A 19,077-nucleotide genomic window follows, 5' to 3' on the forward strand; every position below is an offset into this window, starting at 1 on the left:
TTACTTTGGTAACTCACCCCATGCTCTCATTATTGGACAAGTTGGCAGCTCAAGGTGAGATAGTTGGCTTAACTCTTCCCGGCGATGATCAGCTTCTGGGTCAATCTTTGGCACATGATTTTTTAATGTTCCTTAAGGTGGATCGTATTAATGTTAATCGGGCAATGGTGGCCTGAAATCTTTTTGCTTTGGCATCGTGTCTTCACATTCATACTCAGAAATCCACCCTTCTCTCCTGTACAGAGAATGATCTACAAGCCTTGGCTAGAATGGAATTGTGATCACAAGGGGCAATATAACTAGACACTTGGGATATCCTATTGGCATGGAGGTTGCTCCCCGTGCGTTGCTGGATTGGATGGCCTCCTGAATTCATGACAAGTTCATTTACTAGAAATCTCTGAGTTGGCCTCTACATATTAGACTAAAAGTGGCTCAATGCATTATGATCAATATGATCTCGTTCTTTCTGCCATTGCTTCCTTGGACTAAGAAGTCCATTTTGGATATGGTCCAGCCTATCAGATTTATGCTCTGGAAAAAGAAAGGCAATCGTTTGGGGTAGGTATGGATCTCCTGGCAACGTGTGACCACTCCAAAAAGGATGGGGGGTACGACTTTGCTAAATGCTTATTTGCATATGGCCATTTTGAGGCTATCCTTGTTGCAGAGTCTATGTATTCAGTGTCATCCTTGGGCAAATATTGCCAAATTCTTCATAGAAAAGACTGGCATCTCTCCTAGTGGCATGCGCTTAATTCTATGAGGCCTTTAAAGGTCTCCCAATTTTTTCTCCTTTCTCATTTGATAGCTTCTTGGCAAGGGATGCTTTGTTTTGCGGCTTGGCACCCCCCCGATATTCGTAAAGAGGAAAATTCGTTGCAAGGAAAAATACTAGCTTCCTCAAGGTTGTTGGATTGGCCACAAAAAGATTTGCAGCGTGACAAGTTTAATCAGGTGGCAAGGTTGGGATTGAAGACAGTCAATGATGGTGTTATTCCTAGGCAACCCCATCTTTATTCCTTTAGGCATATTCGTCAGTACTTTAGGGTGTCTCGTGGATACAGGGACATTTATTCATCCATGCAAGACAGTCTTCAGAGGTTCTCTCCTTTGCTTGCATTACAACCACTGGATCCTTGGCATAATTGGATGTTTGTGCTTCCTGATGATTTTGAGAAAAGTTTAACTAATCAAATATATCATCAGATGGTGGAAGCCAAGAGATGGATCACGAGAAAAGTGAATAAGTTATGGCATCTTAGGGATAGCAAAAAGAAGTGGCGGGAAAGATTTATCCACCTTTGGAAGTCTAAGGTCCCGTATCAAGGAAAAGTACTCATGTGGAGGCTGCTCATTGGGGGTCTTCCAACGGGAGAAGTGCTCCGTGCCCGAAAGATCTCAGCAGGGCGTTGTGTTTTCTGCACTACGTGTGATGAGACATTGCTTTGCCTCTTTGTCTCCTGCCCTGTTGTGCGACAGATTTTCCCGTGTGTGGTCCTCGATGACTCTACATCGCCTATCAGTTCGTTCATGGGTTGTGGGAAATATGTCTTCTATGCCCTCTTTGCGTTCAAATTGTTCCTTCCTATTCCAGTTCCTTAGATGGACAGCCCTGTGGCATATATGGCATACTCGCAATGCCTTATTTTTGATTTAGCATTGGGCATCCATGGGCATGTGGCCCGTGTGCATGGAATAGTGTTATGGCAAATCTCCTCTATGATGTCAGCGGACCTGATTCTTCCGGATATTGTTGCTCCCTGGCTGGTAATTGTTCGCTCTACTCTAGTTGTTCCTTCTGTGTGATCTATTAGTACTGTTCATGTAATAGGTTGTTCTGGTCGTTCTGTGAACCTCCAGGCCTTATGTAAATATTAGTTACAGAGAGAGTGAGAGAGATAGAGTATGCTGACCTGATGGTCTGATGTAATAGAAAGTAAGAGATACAGGGAGAATGTTGACCTGATGGTCTAATGTAAATTTTCACTGCCTATTTCAATTATCTTCATGAAAAAAAAAGAGAGAGAACAATAAGGCCCACAATTTGCACAAAATAGCTTGTGCGCCCTACACATAGTAGGACAGATTGAATGAGCTACACATAGTCAGGCAGAGCAGAAAAGTGGCATATAGGGCATTGTGGTGTTGGGAGACCAGACCAGTGCACATCTGTACGAACATGTGTAGATAGGTATTTTGTGATCAGCCTTTTATCACTATGGCTACAAGCTTCATTGATCAAGCAATGGAAACCTTGAACCCTAACATGGATGAGGATGAGATGGTAACACACTGATTCTGTGCATGTGAACTCTGATTTTGAACATGCTGAGCCAGTTGTCAAGTAAAAAAAGTATGTTGAGGATCACCCTGCATGTGAGACAAATGCATCACTCCTTGAACAATCTCACACATTGTCTTATGCTCAAGAAACCGATCAGTTAGATGATTCCCAGGAATTGGATTGGAAGTATCTTTTGGATTTTGCAAAAAGTATGTAGAGCATAATTAGGACAATCTCCTAGATGTTGATGAAAATTATGTTCTCGATACTAGTGTGAATACGAAGAAGGTGTTATGCTCCTTTTCTCTTTTCATGACAAAGGGGTCATCTTGTTTTTTACTATCAGAATTCCAATGATTTCTATAAGGTCATGGTTGCTAGTTGTTTTGCAAGATGACTGTGTTGAGGAGAGTTTTGCAAGTCCTGGGCAGTTTTATAAAGTTATGCTCAAATCCTCGTGTCATTGTGATGTACTTTTAGTCAAGCTGCTGCTGTTTTATGATCATAAGTCGGTGCATCATGTTTCATGGAGGCCAATGGCTGACTTCACATAATTGCTCAAGCAAGAATACCTGACATGGGTGGAGGTGAGAGCTGTCCAGCTGTGTATTGGCCTCTTTTGATTGATGCCCTAGCTGATATTGCAAAGGTGTTGGTTCCTCCCAGTACATGCGTTGTCATTAGAAATAGAATGAGCATGCTCTCTGAAAATCCTACTTGGTTGTGTGTTAATTCTCCACATATGCATTCTTTGCAATTTCATTTGAAATGGGGAGCTTTTGCAAGACATTGTTTCATTTATGACCAACTAGGCCATTTTATGGCAGAATGTTCCAAAAAGAGAGATGAAGCTTGTCATGTGAAGGATGCTTCTGCTATGTAACAAGATAGTCCAGTTTTGGATATGCATATGGATACCAAGATGTATAACCCAATGCTTGACTTGTCAAAGAGTAAAGGTAAAAAGGATCAAAATGCTTAAAGAATCGCAACCCCTGGACGTTCCACAAATTAAATGGGAGTCGATAAGTATGGACAATGTCATTGGGTTACCTATTGTTGCTAGTGGGTAGGATTCCATCATGGTACTTCTAGGTAGACTAACAAGATTACATATCTAATCCTTATCAAGAAAACTTAGATGTCATATGATATTGCTAGAGTCTTTGTGAAAGAAATTTTTAGATTGCATGGACTAACAAAGAGCCTAGTCAAGATCAAGACTCCAAGTTTAAGTTTTGGACTTGCTTGTTTCAAGCCATCAAGACAAAATTAGGTTTAGTTTTTCATATCACCCCATAAACTAATGGCCAAACTAAGAGGGTGAATCAAACCATTGAAGACATTGCACCCACTAAGGTTTAAGCTTAACTAGGGTACCTTTGCAGGTCACTATTTCACTTGTGGCAAGCTTGGTCATTTCATGGCCAGGTGTCCGGACAAAAAGGATGATATTGTTACTCGTAATGGCAATATTAAAATGATGGCAGAAGCCAAAAACCTCCTGACAGCGTGCCTTCCAGATGTGCCATCCTATAAGACTCCCTGCGATCTCCAATACCTCAGAGCGGTCGGCAGTGGGCTCCAATACTTGGCGGTTGGGTAAAGCCTCCAAGCCGACCACTGCGCAAGACCCAGCCTCAATGATGAAAATCGTGTCCTGCATCCCGGCCTCATACAAAAGGTGACGGCCCTGGCTAATTGCCTGCCGCAAAAAGCTCCCCACATGATACATCCAAGGCTGGGTGCCAGACGGCAGAGAATGCGACTAGCTCCTTTCCACACGAGCTATGCCACCTCGCAAGACCAAAGGCAATGCTTTGGAGTTACCAAAAGCTGTTGTGGGCAGCATTTACACCCTCCATCTTGCTACATCTAGACTAGTCAACTCCCAACCGCCAAACCTCCATGTGCCAAAAGCCATAGGAAATACAATACCCTTCTCAGCCTCCAGCTGTCCCATAGGCGGCGCCAAAAAGTCTGACGGAAGGCATCTGTGATGTTGTGCTCCACCTAGTATCTGCTACACAAAGGCACCTAGTCCATTTCCTCCTACATCAGTACATGTCTACCAATCCTAGTTGTGTACTCTAAGAACCTCAGTGGCTTCTTGGCGACCGCAATGGCTGGTCATAGCCACTCTCCAAGGTTCCACTCCAACTCATCAAGTGGCCTGCTCTCCCATATCCAAAGGTGCCACTCCCGGAACTCCTCCCAGAACACAAGGGTCCAGACGCTAGTTCTTCCTCTAGAGACCAACCACATGAATCCAAGGAAAGGCAATAATCTCCTCATCCTGTTGCCCTCTATCAAGGACCAAACGCCCCCATCCTACATGGTGAAGAAAACCCCGTAGGGGAGCGCCGCCCACTCTACCTGTCACCTATAGGGGGATACTTGCCGGTGGGAATCTAGCAACCCATACATCGCCAAGCTCCACCAGCTCTTGAATCGGGGGGTCAAGCCACTCCTGAGGAATTGCTGCGTCAATCTCCCTTCTCCTGAGCTCAACTCCTCACTGACAACCTAATGCCTGTTGCAACACCTCCTAATCCACCATCCTGTACACCTCCTGCCACGTCCTGATAGTACGAGCAAGGCTAGCCTCCCATCCAGCCCACCAAATGTGAGGGCGCCCACCAATCTGTATCCCGTCTCGATCTTTGACCTGAGGGTTCCAGACCACCGGCAGGCGGTCTATCTCCTCTTGACATCCTAGGGGGCTTTGAATTAGGGCCTTGCGGAGGCCTTGCCACACACGAAGTAGACTGCAGAGGAAGAAGGATCTCAGTGGCATGATCTAGACCGTCATGAAGATCCATCTCAAGGATGCCCTCCAATCACCACAAAGCCTCGGTTTGCACTCCTTGAAACCCTCCTACAGAATGACCTTCCAGGTCTGCCCTCCTTGTGTGAGCCTGCAGACTACTAGCTTGCCAAAAGGGCCAAGCTCTGGAACTCTGGGTCTATGATCCCAAGCCCTCCCTCACACCAATGCTGGATCATGGTCACCCACGCCACCTTGGCCCGAGAATCCCTCGAGCCGTCTGAGCCAGCCCAGAGAAAATTTCGCACTAGGCAGCAAAGCTGAACTACACAAAAAGAGGAAAAGCACCAATATGAGGCAATGTACCAAGCCATCACTAGGAGGACCTAGTTGACCACCAGGGCTCGGCCTACTAAGAAAAGGCGGGCAATATTCCAGTAGGTCATCTTCTGCCTAATAGAGTCGAGAACTGAAAGAAACTGTTGGGCAGGAGTGATGTCGAGTCGTCCCACCTAGAATCCTAGGTATCGGACGCTCTGCCCTCTGCACACCCATCTGAATACCAACTGGACGCCCCACTCCATGCTAGAGTCCAGGTCCGTAAGAAAACCTAACCGACTTTCGCCAGTTGATTTTCACTCCCGCTGCATTGCAAAACACCTCCAGAGCTAGTCTCACTCTCTCCAGCATCAACTCATCATCCTCTATATAAAGGGCGGTATCATCTACATACTCTGAATCTAACAGCTCCCTCTCCTCCCTCACCGGAAGTCAAAGGCCATGTAAGCTACTCACACGTAACTGAAGAAAGTAAGTCATCACCTCTGCAAAGAGAAGGAACAGATATGAGGCAAGAGGACAGCCCTACCGGACTAATCTCTCCAACCGAAACTTCTCCCCCCTCTTGCCACCTATGAGAACCCTGCCGGTATCCGACCTATAAAGTGCAAAAACACCGCGGATCCATGCCAATCTCACCATGGTACCCTCTAAGAAGTCCCAATCAACCTTATCATAGACTTTCTCGAAGTCCAAGAGAAGTACAATCAATCCCAAATCACTGTGCTAAGCCCACTCAGTTGCCTTGAAGAAGGTGAAGACATTGTCTAGGATGCTTCTATCCTGGACAAAACCTGTCTGTGTGTCATGGATGATGTCTGGCAGCACGAGACAGAGTCACCTGCCGATCATCTTGGCCAATGCCTAATAGGCAACTGATAACAGGGTGATCGGTCTCCACTAGGATAGCTCCAACCGATCTCCCCCTTTGGGAAGGAAACTAATAAGACCTGCCAATAGACTCCTTGGCATCCGTCCTAAGCTGAAAATCTCCTGAAAGGCCAGCAATAGGGGGTCCTTCACCACCTCCCAGTAGGTAGTGAGGAAGGCCTTAGAAAGACCACCATCCTCTCCCGAGCATTTCTGCCCGTCCTGTGCATGGAAAGCCTCCTCTAATTCCTTCTCTATGAAGGGGTCTAGGAGGGAGCATCCCATTTTCTCTCTGACGAGGGACAGAATGTGGTCTCAAATGTGCTATCTACACGGCTTTCCTCTGGCTGAGACTGCCTCTTGCTGAAAAAGGTGTCTGTAGTAGTCAATGGCAATCTCCATCACCTCATCTAGGCTAGAGCGAATCCTCCCATACTGATCACGAAGGCTACGAATCTAATCTCCTAAGGTGCGAGGCTGATGCACCTGGAAAAACTCCCTACACATCGTGTCCCCCTTCCGTGCCCAAAAGGCTGCCAAGGTATGGAAGGCAAACTTCGAGCGCCTGTCCTCGAGACTGGCGAGGGCTGCCCGTGCGCGCACCTCCTGTGCGTGGAGAGTGGGATCCCCTAGTGCCTCCTGGAGTAGTCTCTGTGTGGCTGCTAGGTCTCACCGGAGTGCTCTCTCCTCCTCCCAGCTCTGCTGCCTAGCTTGTACAGCTGCCTCCTTGCACATCCTGCTCGACTCGGCTAGAACCTCTACAACCTCCTCTATGATCCGGTCCCTCCTGTCCCACTCCCTAGTCCAGAGCTGCTCAATCTGCCTCCTCACCTTCTCCCTCCTATAGATCGAGTCAGGGATCCGACAGCAAGATTGCGTATCCAAGGTTGAAACTGGAGCATCAAGTGTAAGGAGAACTGGGCAGTGATCAGACAAAGTGGTCCCAACCAACTCCCCTACCTGGCCTCCGCAAGAACACCACCACTCTCCCACATAGAACCTATCCAACCACTCCAGAAGAACTCCGCCTAGCCGTCTGTATCCCCAAGAGAAATCTTGTGGAAAGCTAGGTCCCGCCAAGCATCACGTTCTCATACTGCGAGGAGGAAGACCTCCCATGCCTTCTACTCCTCCCTTGCCATACCCTGGTAATCTCTACCTCTGCCTTACTAGTCCTCTAAGGCCTCCAAGTTGTTGAAGTCTCCTCCTACAATCCAGAAGTCCACCCTTGGGAGTCCTGCTCTGATCTCCACACAGAACCTGATGCGTGCCCTAACCTCAGTAGGGGCATAAACATTGAGGACTCCAAGACATGAGTCCCCAATATCCAATCTGATCCATAGGACCCTCCTAGCCACAATCGTCTCGTAGTCGCGTACACAGGCGGTGAGGCTCGCGCCAATAGAGCTCCGGAAAGTGTGACAGGTAGCAAGGACACATGAGCTGGTGGCCGTGTGGGGAGGGGAGGGGCTAGGCTGTTGGCGAGGGGAGGATATAGGCGTATAAGGCTTGTCACCTCCTGTGGAACTGGGTGAGGATCAGGGGGACTGATCAGCAAGGAAGATGGTAGGGAGAAAGAAGATCGAGGGATGGTGGAGTGATCGAATGTACAAGGTGAGTGTGTGTGTGTGTGTGTGTGTGTGGAGGGAGAGGGCGCGTGGGGGGGGGGAGGGGGGGGGGATGGATGTGGGGGCTATGGGATCTCAAGTGAGGTAGCCTGTGACGCCTCCATGGGTGGTGGATGTGGAGGTCTGTGATCTTGCCAGGTGGGACGAGCTGGGGGAGGGGGAGGCTGCGGGGTGCTCTGTCGGGGGTCGTGGCTCGCCCTCCTGCTCTCTACTGCCGTGGTTGTCTGAGGGGCTGACTAAGGTCCCCCCTATCATCTCCCACACTGTCATCATTGAACCCGTGCAAAGCCGTCAGCGTCCACCTGCAGGCCTGTCAGCAAAGCCGCCTTGGCTCCGAAGCGCATGCAATATGCTGCATGATGCCCAAAGTCATGGCATCATAGGCACTGCCCTGGCTGCCCAGTCACAATAACGTGCTGCCTAAAGGAGTGTTCGCCTGCCTTAATCTTCAGAAACTTTGGTATATTCTTTGTATCTTTCACAGTCACCCGTACCTTTGGGACTCCTACAGCTATCACTGCATCCACGAAGGAGGCACGAAGAACTGTGCCGAAGAGCCGTCCAAAGTCCTCCACTAACTAACGATACTCTACCGCCAAGTCCGAGGAATAGTAAGGTGACTGAGTATCTAAGAAACTTGTTGTGGAGCACGAATTCCTCCATTGTAAAGCCACTGTGCCAGGAAACCATGTAGATGACCCCCTTCGTGGATGGAGGCATAAGGTGAGCTATCCACTAGCTCACGGGTTGTGTCAGCAAAGGTGAGTCGACCATGAAGATGACCCATGAAAACTGCCTCTGTGATCTGCGTTGTGCGAATGCGCAGCATGGAGTGAAGCCAATCCCAAAGCTAGGCCCTAGATGGGAAGTGTCCTACGACCTAACCAAAGATCGTTGTTTCTTTCAGCTCCAGCTCTATGGCACGGACGGCTAAGAGCTGTTCCTCAAAGAGGACGATACGCAAGGTGTTTGACTGGGGGGCACTCGCAGAATGCACCAGCGTCTGACCAAAGGTTTCCATTGTGCATCCCTGCTGAGAACCTACCAATAGATGACCCCCTTCGTGGATGGAGGCATAAGGTGAGCTATCCACTAGCTCACGGGTTGTGTCAGCAAAGGTGAGTCGACCATGAAGATGACCCATGAAAACTGCCTCTGTGATCTGCGTTGTGCGAATGCGCAGCATGGAGTGAAGCCAATCCCGAAGCTAGGCCCTAGATGGGAAGTGTCCTACGACCTAACCAAAGATCGTTGTTTCTTTCAGCTCCAGCTCTATGGCACGGACGGCTAAGAGCTGTTCCTCAAAGAGGACGATACGCAAGGTGTTTGACTGGGGGGCACTCGCAGAATGCACCAGCGTCTGACCAAAGGTTTCCATTGTGCATCCCTGCTGAGAACCTACCAATCACACTATTGTACTACTGGGGGGGGGGGGGGGGGGGGGGGGGGGGGGATGATGTTGCTGCAAATGGAGGGAGCAACTAGAGGGGGAAAAGGAGGGCTGATGGCAAGGAGGGGCAGATGCTGTTTTCTGGCGGTGGGGGAGGCGCTAGACACCACACATGGCCAACTCACGACGGGAACAACGCGGGTGGGGGGCCTGCCGGACAAGGCCGCAAGGTGAAGGAGGCGGGGACAATGCCAAGAGGGAGGGGGGTTGGGTGGGCGCAGCGCAAGGATGAAGATTGCCACAGGGGGCAGCGTGCCAAGGGGGGATCGGGGCAGGGGAACGAGGGGAAAGCTAGGCGCAATGGCAAAGCAACAATGTGACGGACAAGAGCTTCGATTCTTTCGGGCCTTGCATGCATCCCCAACGTAGGAGAATGTGATGAGATTGCAAGATGCAAAAGATCACATGGTCATAGATCCCCGATCGACTGTAAGTATGTGCAAGAAATACTTCGCAAACCTTTTGGGTTCGTGACAAATATCTTCTTCACAGATCGCGCAAGCCTATGCCCCCTTTTATGCTGTGGCCAAAGATCAGGTTTCCCATGACATGCAAGACTTCATGGAAGCTGATATCTGTAAGGGCGAAGTTATGGATGTATTGTTGCATCTGCCAAATGATAAAATCCCCAGCTCGGGTTTCTTTTGGTAAAACCTTTATCTGCCATGTGCCAATAGGTTTAAGCTTTGGGCAACATGCCTTTACCATGGAAAGAAGGGTTGATTAAGTTGATTCCCAAAGTTCCCTCCCCATCCAAACTTACACAGTGGAGACAGATTTCATTGATGGGCTCTATGTATAAGATCTTTGTGAGGTGTTGGCAAACCGTCTCCAGAAACACTTACCTAATCTTGTTCATACTCACCAATATGGGTTTACTAAGGATAGAAACATTCTTAATAATATCCTGAATGCACAGATGGCAATAGACTATGCACAGCACAAACACCAAGAGGTTGTTCTCGTGCAATTGGACTTGGAAAAGGCCTTTTACTTCTTGGACTAGTCTTTTGTTGTAGATCTCATGGAAGTTATGGGTTTTGGACCTCGCATGTCAAGGTTGATCTACACCATTAGTATGGGTGCCACCTCCCATGTTATACTAAATGGTGGAGTCACTAGCTTTTTTCCCATGCATAATCAATCCGATAGGGATGTCCTCTTAGTCTAGTCTTCTTTGCACTTGCTACTCACCCTATTCTTTCCATGCTATCGCATCTTGTGAATATGGGGAAGTTAGTTGGTCTTTATCCACCTTTTGCAACGACTGTTGGTTGGTTACACACTAGCTGATAATATTTTTATGGTTCTAAAAGCGTATGCTTCTAATATTTGGTCAACCTTGGATGGCTGGAGAATATTTGGGCATGCATCCGGCCTGCGAATCAACGCTACCAGGTCTTCCCTTATTGATTGCATGGCCTTCAATTTGCCAGATTTAGGGTGGCAAGGTAACCTTGTCTAGCATGGTGACATTGTAAGGCATCTTGGTTATCCCTTGGGGTTGATGTGTAGCAGAAAGTCTTGCTAAAATGAATATTGTGGAAATTGGAAGCCAAGTTTGTCTATTGGAAATCTTAAGCTTGCCATTCCATGTGCGTCTCAAAGTAGCCTAGATTATTATGCTTCCCATGCTCACCTACTTGTTCCCATTGCTTCCTTGGACCAATGCTACCTTGAAGGATCTCGCTTCCCACTTCCACTTCATACTCTAGAAAAAAGATTCTATGCAGACAAATATATCTTGGATATTGTGGAGTTATGTTTGCAATCCAAAATCCATTGGAGGTGGAGTCATGTTTTGCAACAAGAAATCCATGGGAGAAGGGCTGTTTTGGATGTGAGGACCCATATGACAGGCCTCTATTGGTCATTGTTTCAAGTCCTGTGTATTGATCAACCCCCCTAGACACTTATTGCTCGCACTTTCTTTGAGGACTGGGAACTTTGGTTGCCAATGGAAATTCCAGCAATGTTTCCTATTCTTTTGTGGGAAGGAAAATCCGAGGCGAGACTTGAGTTTAAGTATGGCTTGCCTCGGATTGACTTCGGTGGCTGATGCCACTCTCTTGCCCCAAGGCACCAAAATGTCCTTTCGCGCCATCAAAAGAGTCTTTCGGGTACCTCATGGCTACAATGATCTTTGGGGTAGAGTCTTTGATCTCTTGCAGACCAGCAGCCCTTTCTTGTTCTGGATTTTGATTACCCTTGGTACGATTGGGATCTTGCAGCCATTTGACCCTTCAGTTCTCTTCGATTAATCAAATTTATCACCTCATGATCAAAGACTACGAATGGTTGACCACCAAAGCCAATACTTTTTGGGGATTGTACAAATCTAAAGCTTGTTGGAAATTGACAATAATGGAGGGATGGATCAATAAGATGCCATTCAAATGCAAGGTATTCATTTGGAGAATGTTGGTGGGGGGGCCTCCCCCTTGCGTCGGCTCTTCGCCACAGATATTTCTAATGGGAATTGTTTCTTCTGTACCACTAGGTTGAGTCTTCCCATCACATATTTATCTCCTATTCTTTTGCTCGAAAGATTTGGGCTCTTCTCTTGGACATCTGGCTTGCAGTGGTAGGCACAAGGATGTGTCCTCTTGACTGGGTTTTTGGTAAAGCTAAACCTCATATGAAGATCCCGCTTCTCTTTTTCAGATTTTGGGGTTGCTGGCATATTTGGGTCACTCGCAATACATTCATTTTTTATGCCGTCTCACGCATTCAGCATCATGTTGCAAAGCTTAGGGGATGTACAGTGGCAGCTTGACCTTCTATAGCATGCTGATAACTTTATCAACAATGATTTAGTTCCTTGGCATATGGCAGTCTCCTCTGTTCCTTTTCCATGACTTTGTATCTTTGTATGCACATGGACTAGAGCCATCCTATATCTTGTAATCTTGCAATCTTGTACTTGTACTTCTTAGTAACTAATACAATTACCTATTACGGAAAAAAAAGAGAGACTTGCAATAATCAGACTAAATCAGAAGACATACTGTAGTACAGTAGGTAACCAAAACTTTTTCTTACTAAGAGCAGCCTCAAATATCTGTGGAGCAGGTTTTTCATATCCAACTTCACAGGACACAATAATGGAATGAAACCTGGAAAACCATGTAAAAAGATAATCTTTACAGCCAGCAACACGATCCGCATGACAAGGAAATGACGTATGATGAGCAGATTACATACAAATTAGCAACATTCAGTTCATCCAACAGTGGTCGTAAGCGAGTGTCAAAGTTTGAGATGACTCCTAGTTTCACTAAAAATGGACATGTAGTTCATCCTTTAGTTAAAACCAGATCAAGCTGAAACTGGTATATGATAGACTTCACGCATTCAGAAGCTGATACTTAGCTTACCTCCAGAATCTTTCAGGAAACGTAATGAACTTATAGCATCATCAGGGAGAATCCAAGCTGCTGCTTTTGAATAGTGCTAACAAGTAGCTTAAGTAAGTTAAAACTTTTGCAATGAAAATAGACATAAAGGTTCTGAATTTGCTACACTTGGATAGTGCCAGCAAATAACTAACTAAGAATTCTGGACCAAATAGTGTGATCCTCAATAAGTTTATGCACAAATAACCAATACAAAAAGTGTGAGGTGAGAGAAGTATACACAATATAGCTCTTCAAAAAATATCTCATCTTCACAACCAGTTGCCTGAGCCACAGCAAATCTCCAGAATGTTCTGCCATCACCCTGTGAAAACATAGTGAAACATTTAAACAAATGATCACAGTAACTTGCTCTCAGCAGTAGAGAGTTCTGTACTTTTCTGCAGTCTTTAGGATCTGTGTATAGTTTAGGAATCGGCCACCGTCAAAGATGACATGGAAGACTGCTCAACTCCTTCCTCAAGGCAACATCCATCATATAATTTGAAAAAGAACACAATTAATTTTCAAATAAAAGAAAATTCCATTAAAAGTCAACCTGGCTGAAAGTCCAAGATAAAATTACAATGCAAAAGACACATGCATAAGCTACTTACTTCTTCATTTATTTTGTATACAATGCCCACACACATGTACATTGCAGGTGGCAACTGCCCATCACTGCCGCTTTATTCTTTTTTCTTTTTATGACAATAGAATAAGGGAAGGCAGGTTATATATCTTCAACTTCATAAACTTCAGATACAAGATAGCATGAAATTCACTTGCATGGGAAAGGCATTTTGCAAATATTGATAGTGTGGATATGATGTATTAGAGGAAAAGGTCCGACAGACTACATCATGCTTGTGATCAATAATCATGACCATCAATAGGTCAAGTTGTTGTGTGCATAGTGGACGTGGCATGCAAAATCCAAAAAGTAACTCAAGAAAACTTGGCCACACTAGACTACCAAGTGTTATTGTAAACTACAAGGAGGATCCAAGGTAAATGCCTGATGTGCAAAACCCAAAGAGTCTCCTTCTCCATATTCATAGAATAGGGGCTCCTATTTTGGCAAGAATAACACGATGATTTAGCCAAGTATTAACCCTCCACCATGTGGACACGCTTTAGATTGTATGAGTGTGGGTGTGGGTATTTTGGGGTGTGCCGCGGGCAGGGGTGGGAGTGGTGGGGAATGTGAACACCCCTTATACCTACCTTACACCTACCTAAATTACAAGGGTTAAAGGGTATGGGTGTGGCTTTGGCTATCAGGATCTGGGTGTGCTAGGTTTGTGCCAAGCAATATGCTCTCTCATTGCCACTAGAGCATCACTAGAGTGGAGCATCATGGACTAGTAGAGTTGCATGAGTGCGTGTAAAGCAACGCATGCTGTGAGTGTGCAAGCTGAGTGCACCAAAATGTGCAAAAATTGCCATGCAGAGGGAGTGCTTGCCTACGCTATTGCCAACTGCCCAAAGTCATGACAAGAAACTAAGTGAACAGAGAGGAGGAGAAATCCTTAATAATGCTAAAATACAAAGGCAGAAGAGGTACCTAGATACAAAGATTGGGCTTCGGTTTGAGAGATTTGGGGGGTAGAGAGAGAGTTGTTGAGCCAAAATGCATTGGCTTTATTAAAACAACCCCAGAACTCAATTAATTAATGAATTAAACATTTTATTAAAAAGGAATATGTTCCTAGAGATGCCTATGTCCCATAAGCATAAACCCTAATCGGGAGAACCCAAACTTTCTATAAATAGGTATGCTTCGTTCCACTCGACCACAATCACGTTCTTGCAGCTTGCAAGTGTCAAAGCTTTGATGTCTATTGTTACATCCCTTAGACTGGCATTGTCAAGCTACAATGGTGCAGGTAGTTATCTTGGGCACAGTTACGCATTTCCTGTCAGTTTGGGCATTTTCAGCAATCATCAGGAGCAGGAACCTTATTTCAGGCAAGTCAACAAATAGCAGTTTGTGGGCAGGCGGCAGTGCCACATGGCACATCTGATCAGATCGCTGATTTTCCTCATTATTTTATGGGCAGCCAGCCAGTTTGGCAGCTGGTAGGCTAGATTTAGCTAGCCGGCCTGGTCATTTTTTGGGCTATCTTTCAGCTATTTATTTCCAGCCTTCTGCCAGCCCACATTCACTCATTCGTTTCAAGTAGAGAGAGAGATCGTGAAACCAGCCTTCCTTCTCCGATAGGGTGGTTTAACCTGATTAAGCACTTAATTACAACAATTAGCAAATGAACATAAACTGAAATGCTGACTTTACCTTCATAAACTTGGACAGTGGACACCCTGTTGGCCCCAAAACTGGCGCCCCTTTCGGTATTTCTTTAATTTCAATTGCTGATGGATAAATTACAAGCCGAGATTTCACGATCTCCTTGGCTGATTCAAAAGCCCCTTGCTGTTCCAATAATCAGCAAAGCATTTGGGCAAATTGCCCCTTGATTTTCACCCAAGACTTGCTCTAATGGAACCCCAACTGGTCAAGTGCTGCCCCAAACTCACAATAGATGGGCTGGCATCTGAAATCCTCACAATTCCACGAATTTCCGGTGCTGATTTCAGTGTACAATGCCTTTGACTAATGGCACGGGTCCCAAGGTGGCTGCTAAACCCTATTTACTACTGTAATTTAGGGTTGAGAGCAATAAACTCTATGTTGTCCACCAAATTTGGTTGTACTCTGCTACCAATGGCTGAGAATTACTGAGAATGCTTGAGCATAGGCTGGAGGAGATGAGAGAATGCTGTAGAGAGAGAGAAAATCAGCTGAAATGTATCTTTTGATTCGTAGCTCTGATGACAAATCTGATGGCACCAATAGCTTCATAAGGGGGGTAAAACACCAGCTTAGCTAGCGAGCCCTCCTCTCCTACCGCCGCCTCTCTTGAGGCCGAAGAGAAAACCTACTGCCTCCTGTCCTGTCGCAGCGCGCGATCAGTCGCCGTTGCCTCTCAAAGCCAAATCTGATCACCTCCTCTCCCTCCACCAAGCTCAGAATGGCTGCAATTCAGCTTCCACCACCCTCCAACAGCCTTCTCCCTAGTTGCATGGGAAAGTTTTGCCAAGTGGCAGCCTTCCTAATGCATTTTCAACCATTAAATTAATTTTTCAGAATTAATTAATTCTGAAAATTAATTTCAACTCTTTTGACCCTGCCCAAAATTAAACATGCCCATCTCTAATGAAATTGGCTAGGCCATTTGCAACTTGGAGTGGTTCCCAACCTCTGTTGACCCTTAGACTAGCATTAATTAATTAATTGATGCTAGTCCCTAGTGTCACCACTACACTTAATGGCCAAACAATTATCCTAGGGTCCAACCTGGCACCAACTGACCACCAAAACCCAGTTGACATAACTTAATACAACTTTTTCCTTTAACACCTACTGCATCCTCGGGGTCCTTGGCCCATTCCCATGAAATAACTGGCATGTGCATCACATGTGCTAAACAACCTTGCGCATTTGATTAATAACTTAATCAAATGTTACTAGCAAGATTAAAGCATCTCAAAATTTCATGTCCCCGTGACAGATCGACTCGAGGAGATACTTTGACAACCCGTTTGTACATCTACCCTCTTCATTTCAACATTCATTTATTGCAGATTTCCACATTCTATTGTCTCTTTTCTCTCTCTCTCTTCTCTCATGTTTATGGTCTTTCAATCTTGCCCATATGCTACCACATTCGCTACACTCTGACATGGTATCAAAGCACTATAGAAGGGTTGATTGATTGTGGGCAGACTTGAACTCTTCACAACAAAAGTTTGCATTTTCAGCATTGTGAGCAAAATGGAAACCAAAGAGGGATCAAACCTTTGTATAGGTCTCCTGACACAAGTAGACCTTCTTACCCAATGATCTGTATTATCAGGTAATGGATCCAAATCCAAAGGAATGTCAATGACCTCATTATTTGGTTGCTGAACTGCATGTTCAGGTTGCTGTAATACATTTTCAGGTTGCTGCAATTCATTTTCAACATGCTGATCTTGTTGCCAAAGCTAGCTTTCAACATCCCTTTGCTGCCCATTTTCATTTGGCTCAATGATGATACGCTGGTTATCATAACCAACATTAAATGGAGATGAATTTTCAATGGTTAATGGCTATTCAAGTGGCTGATCATGCTGAAATTTCACTTTCTTTTTGTCTAAGGCACTAGATTTGACATTTTTCAGCAGCTTTGACTCATTAAATACCACATCCCACCTGCAAAGCACCTTTTTCATGCTTGGAACCCAAACTGTATAGCCCATTTCACCTTCATCTCCATAACCCATGAAGATGCCTCTATGGGATTTCATATCAAGTTTGATTCTGCTATCAACAAGTACATGTACATAGCATTCGCAATCAAAGACCCTTAAGTGGTCATATGAAGCACGTTTGCCAAACCAAACCTATTCACGGATACCACTTTCAAGTGCACGATGTGGAGATTGGTTGCAAATATGCATCACGGTTTTAAGTGTCTCTCTCCAAAACAATTGCGAAAGATCAGTTGTGGACAATACGATGTCTTCTCACATAACGTGCAATTCATTCGCTCAACCACACCATTAGATGACGAATTGTAAGGAGTTGTAACCTCTTGTTTAATCCCATTGACATCACAAAACTTACTGAATTCTTTAGATACATATTCTCCCCCGTTGTTTGTTCTTATGCATTTTAATTTTAAACCCTTTTGAGTACTAGCAAATGCATAAAACTTTTTAAAGGCATCCAATGCCTCGCTTTTCTATTTAAGCAAGTAAACCCATAGCTTTCTAGAATGGTCATCAATAAAAGACACCAAATAACGGGAACCACTGAGTTTTTATTGGCATAGTGCATATATCAGAATGGACTAAATCCAAGATACATGCCTTCCTAGAGGCTCCATGAGAGTATGAGCTCTTTACATGTTTTCCCAAAACAAGGTCATCACAAAAGTCAAGCTTTGAGTTTTTCACATCAACTCTTCCAAGTAAAAAAAGTGCCCACAAGCCCTTTTGGCTCATGTGTCCAAGACGCTTGTGCCATAACTCCACATGTAACTGCACTTCCAACAACTGCAACAAACTTTTAAGGAAGTGCCTTACAGTAGAGATAATATAGAGTTCCCTTTTTACCACCTCTCGTGACTAGCATAGACCCTTTCTGTATCTTCCACATTCCACCATCAAAAGTAGTGACCCCGTACTATCTAGCTGCCCAACAAAAAGCAAACTCTTCTTAATGCCAAGTACATACCTAACATCATGAAGGATCAATTCCTGACCATTTTCAAGAGCCAGATGTATGGTGTCTATTCCTTCAATATCACATGTATGGTTGTTGCCTAGATAGAATTTCCCAAGATTACCTTCTGCATAAGAAGAAAAACACTCCTAAGTGTTGGGAATAAAGGGCCATCGTGCCTTTTATATGTGCACGGGTGTGAACACACCCTTAGCACATTTGTACTTTCATATATATCTATCTAAAACCTAAAGAGGTACGCATAACAAATTGTACCCAAAAACATCGTGCATCTCTCTCTCTCTAACTCTCACTCTCTACTCTTGCTCACGTTTTGCTCTCTATCTGACATTTTCATCGTCGAACATTAAAACGTCACTACGCATCACTCACTTCAAACTGGTATCAGAGCTACGGCTAAGGTGTTCACACTTCTTGAAGTCCGTGCAGGTCAACTCGTCATTGTTCTTTCACTGGATAGACAAACGACAGCTGCAACAGCTCGTGCAATCAAACGCATGTCAACAGGCCATGTTTTCAAACAGGTGACAACTCGTGCAGTCAGGCGCAGGTCATCAAGCGACAATTCCAAGTTGCACGCAGGTCAAAATCGTCATTTCCTGGTCAGACGCAGTCACGTGCAAGTCACGCACTTCAAGCCCAAGTCAAAACGTCGTTTCCAAGTCACGAGCACATCACGCGAGCAAGCAACGGGCTGGCGGTTGTAAACAGGGCAGATTTGTCACTTTTTCTTTGCAAAATTTTTAATTTTTAAAAGGTTCCCTGCAAGCAAGCCCTTTGCTCACTGATGTGCGTTCGTGTGTGTAAGCAGAGTTCAGAATTTTGGGCAAATTTGTACCAAAAATTTGGGGATTTGTCCAGATTTGATGCGAGCAAGACATAACAGTGATATTTGTCTCAGAAATTGTAGGAATTTGTGGCATTTTGCCTCCGACATTTGGGGCTTTTCATGTACATGCAAGAATTGGGCTGAAATTTACCCAATTTCTCGACATTGATGCACATTGGGCCCCGTGCAATTTGGGGCTTTTGCTATTTGGGTGAAATTTAT

General features: G+C 45.3%; 1 protein-coding gene across 10 annotated transcripts in view; it reads right to left on the bottom strand.

Moving 5' to 3' along the window:
* Positions 1-19,077, bottom strand: part of LOC148032488 (uncharacterized) — a 96,962-nt gene that overhangs the window by 13,295 nt on the left and 64,590 nt on the right. For 7 of the 10 annotated variants that reach the window (XR_015691641.1, XR_015691640.1, XM_087683170.1 and 4 more), the window contains 4 exons: positions 12,978-13,061; positions 12,719-12,794; positions 12,546-12,618; positions 12,384-12,457 (listed from right to left, as the gene is read on the bottom strand). Coding sequence is in view for 8 of the 10 variants with exons in the window: in XM_087683170.1 (XP_087539296.1) it covers positions 12,384-12,457; positions 12,546-12,618; positions 12,719-12,794; positions 12,978-13,061 (307 nt within the window). In the remaining 2 variants the exon portion in view is untranslated. Of the gene's footprint in view, positions 1-12,349; positions 12,458-12,545; positions 12,619-12,718; positions 12,795-12,977; positions 13,062-19,077 lie in introns of all 10 variants that reach the window. The other 3 variants (XM_087683167.1, XM_087683168.1, XM_087683171.1) reach the window with 3 other exon arrangements.

Source organism: Lygodium microphyllum, chromosome 8 (assembly GCF_053477565.2).
Source record: "Lygodium microphyllum isolate KBCC chromosome 8, Lygodium_microphyllum_v1.1.10, whole genome shotgun sequence".
NCBI lineage: Eukaryota > Viridiplantae > Streptophyta > Polypodiopsida > Schizaeales > Lygodiaceae > Lygodium > Lygodium microphyllum.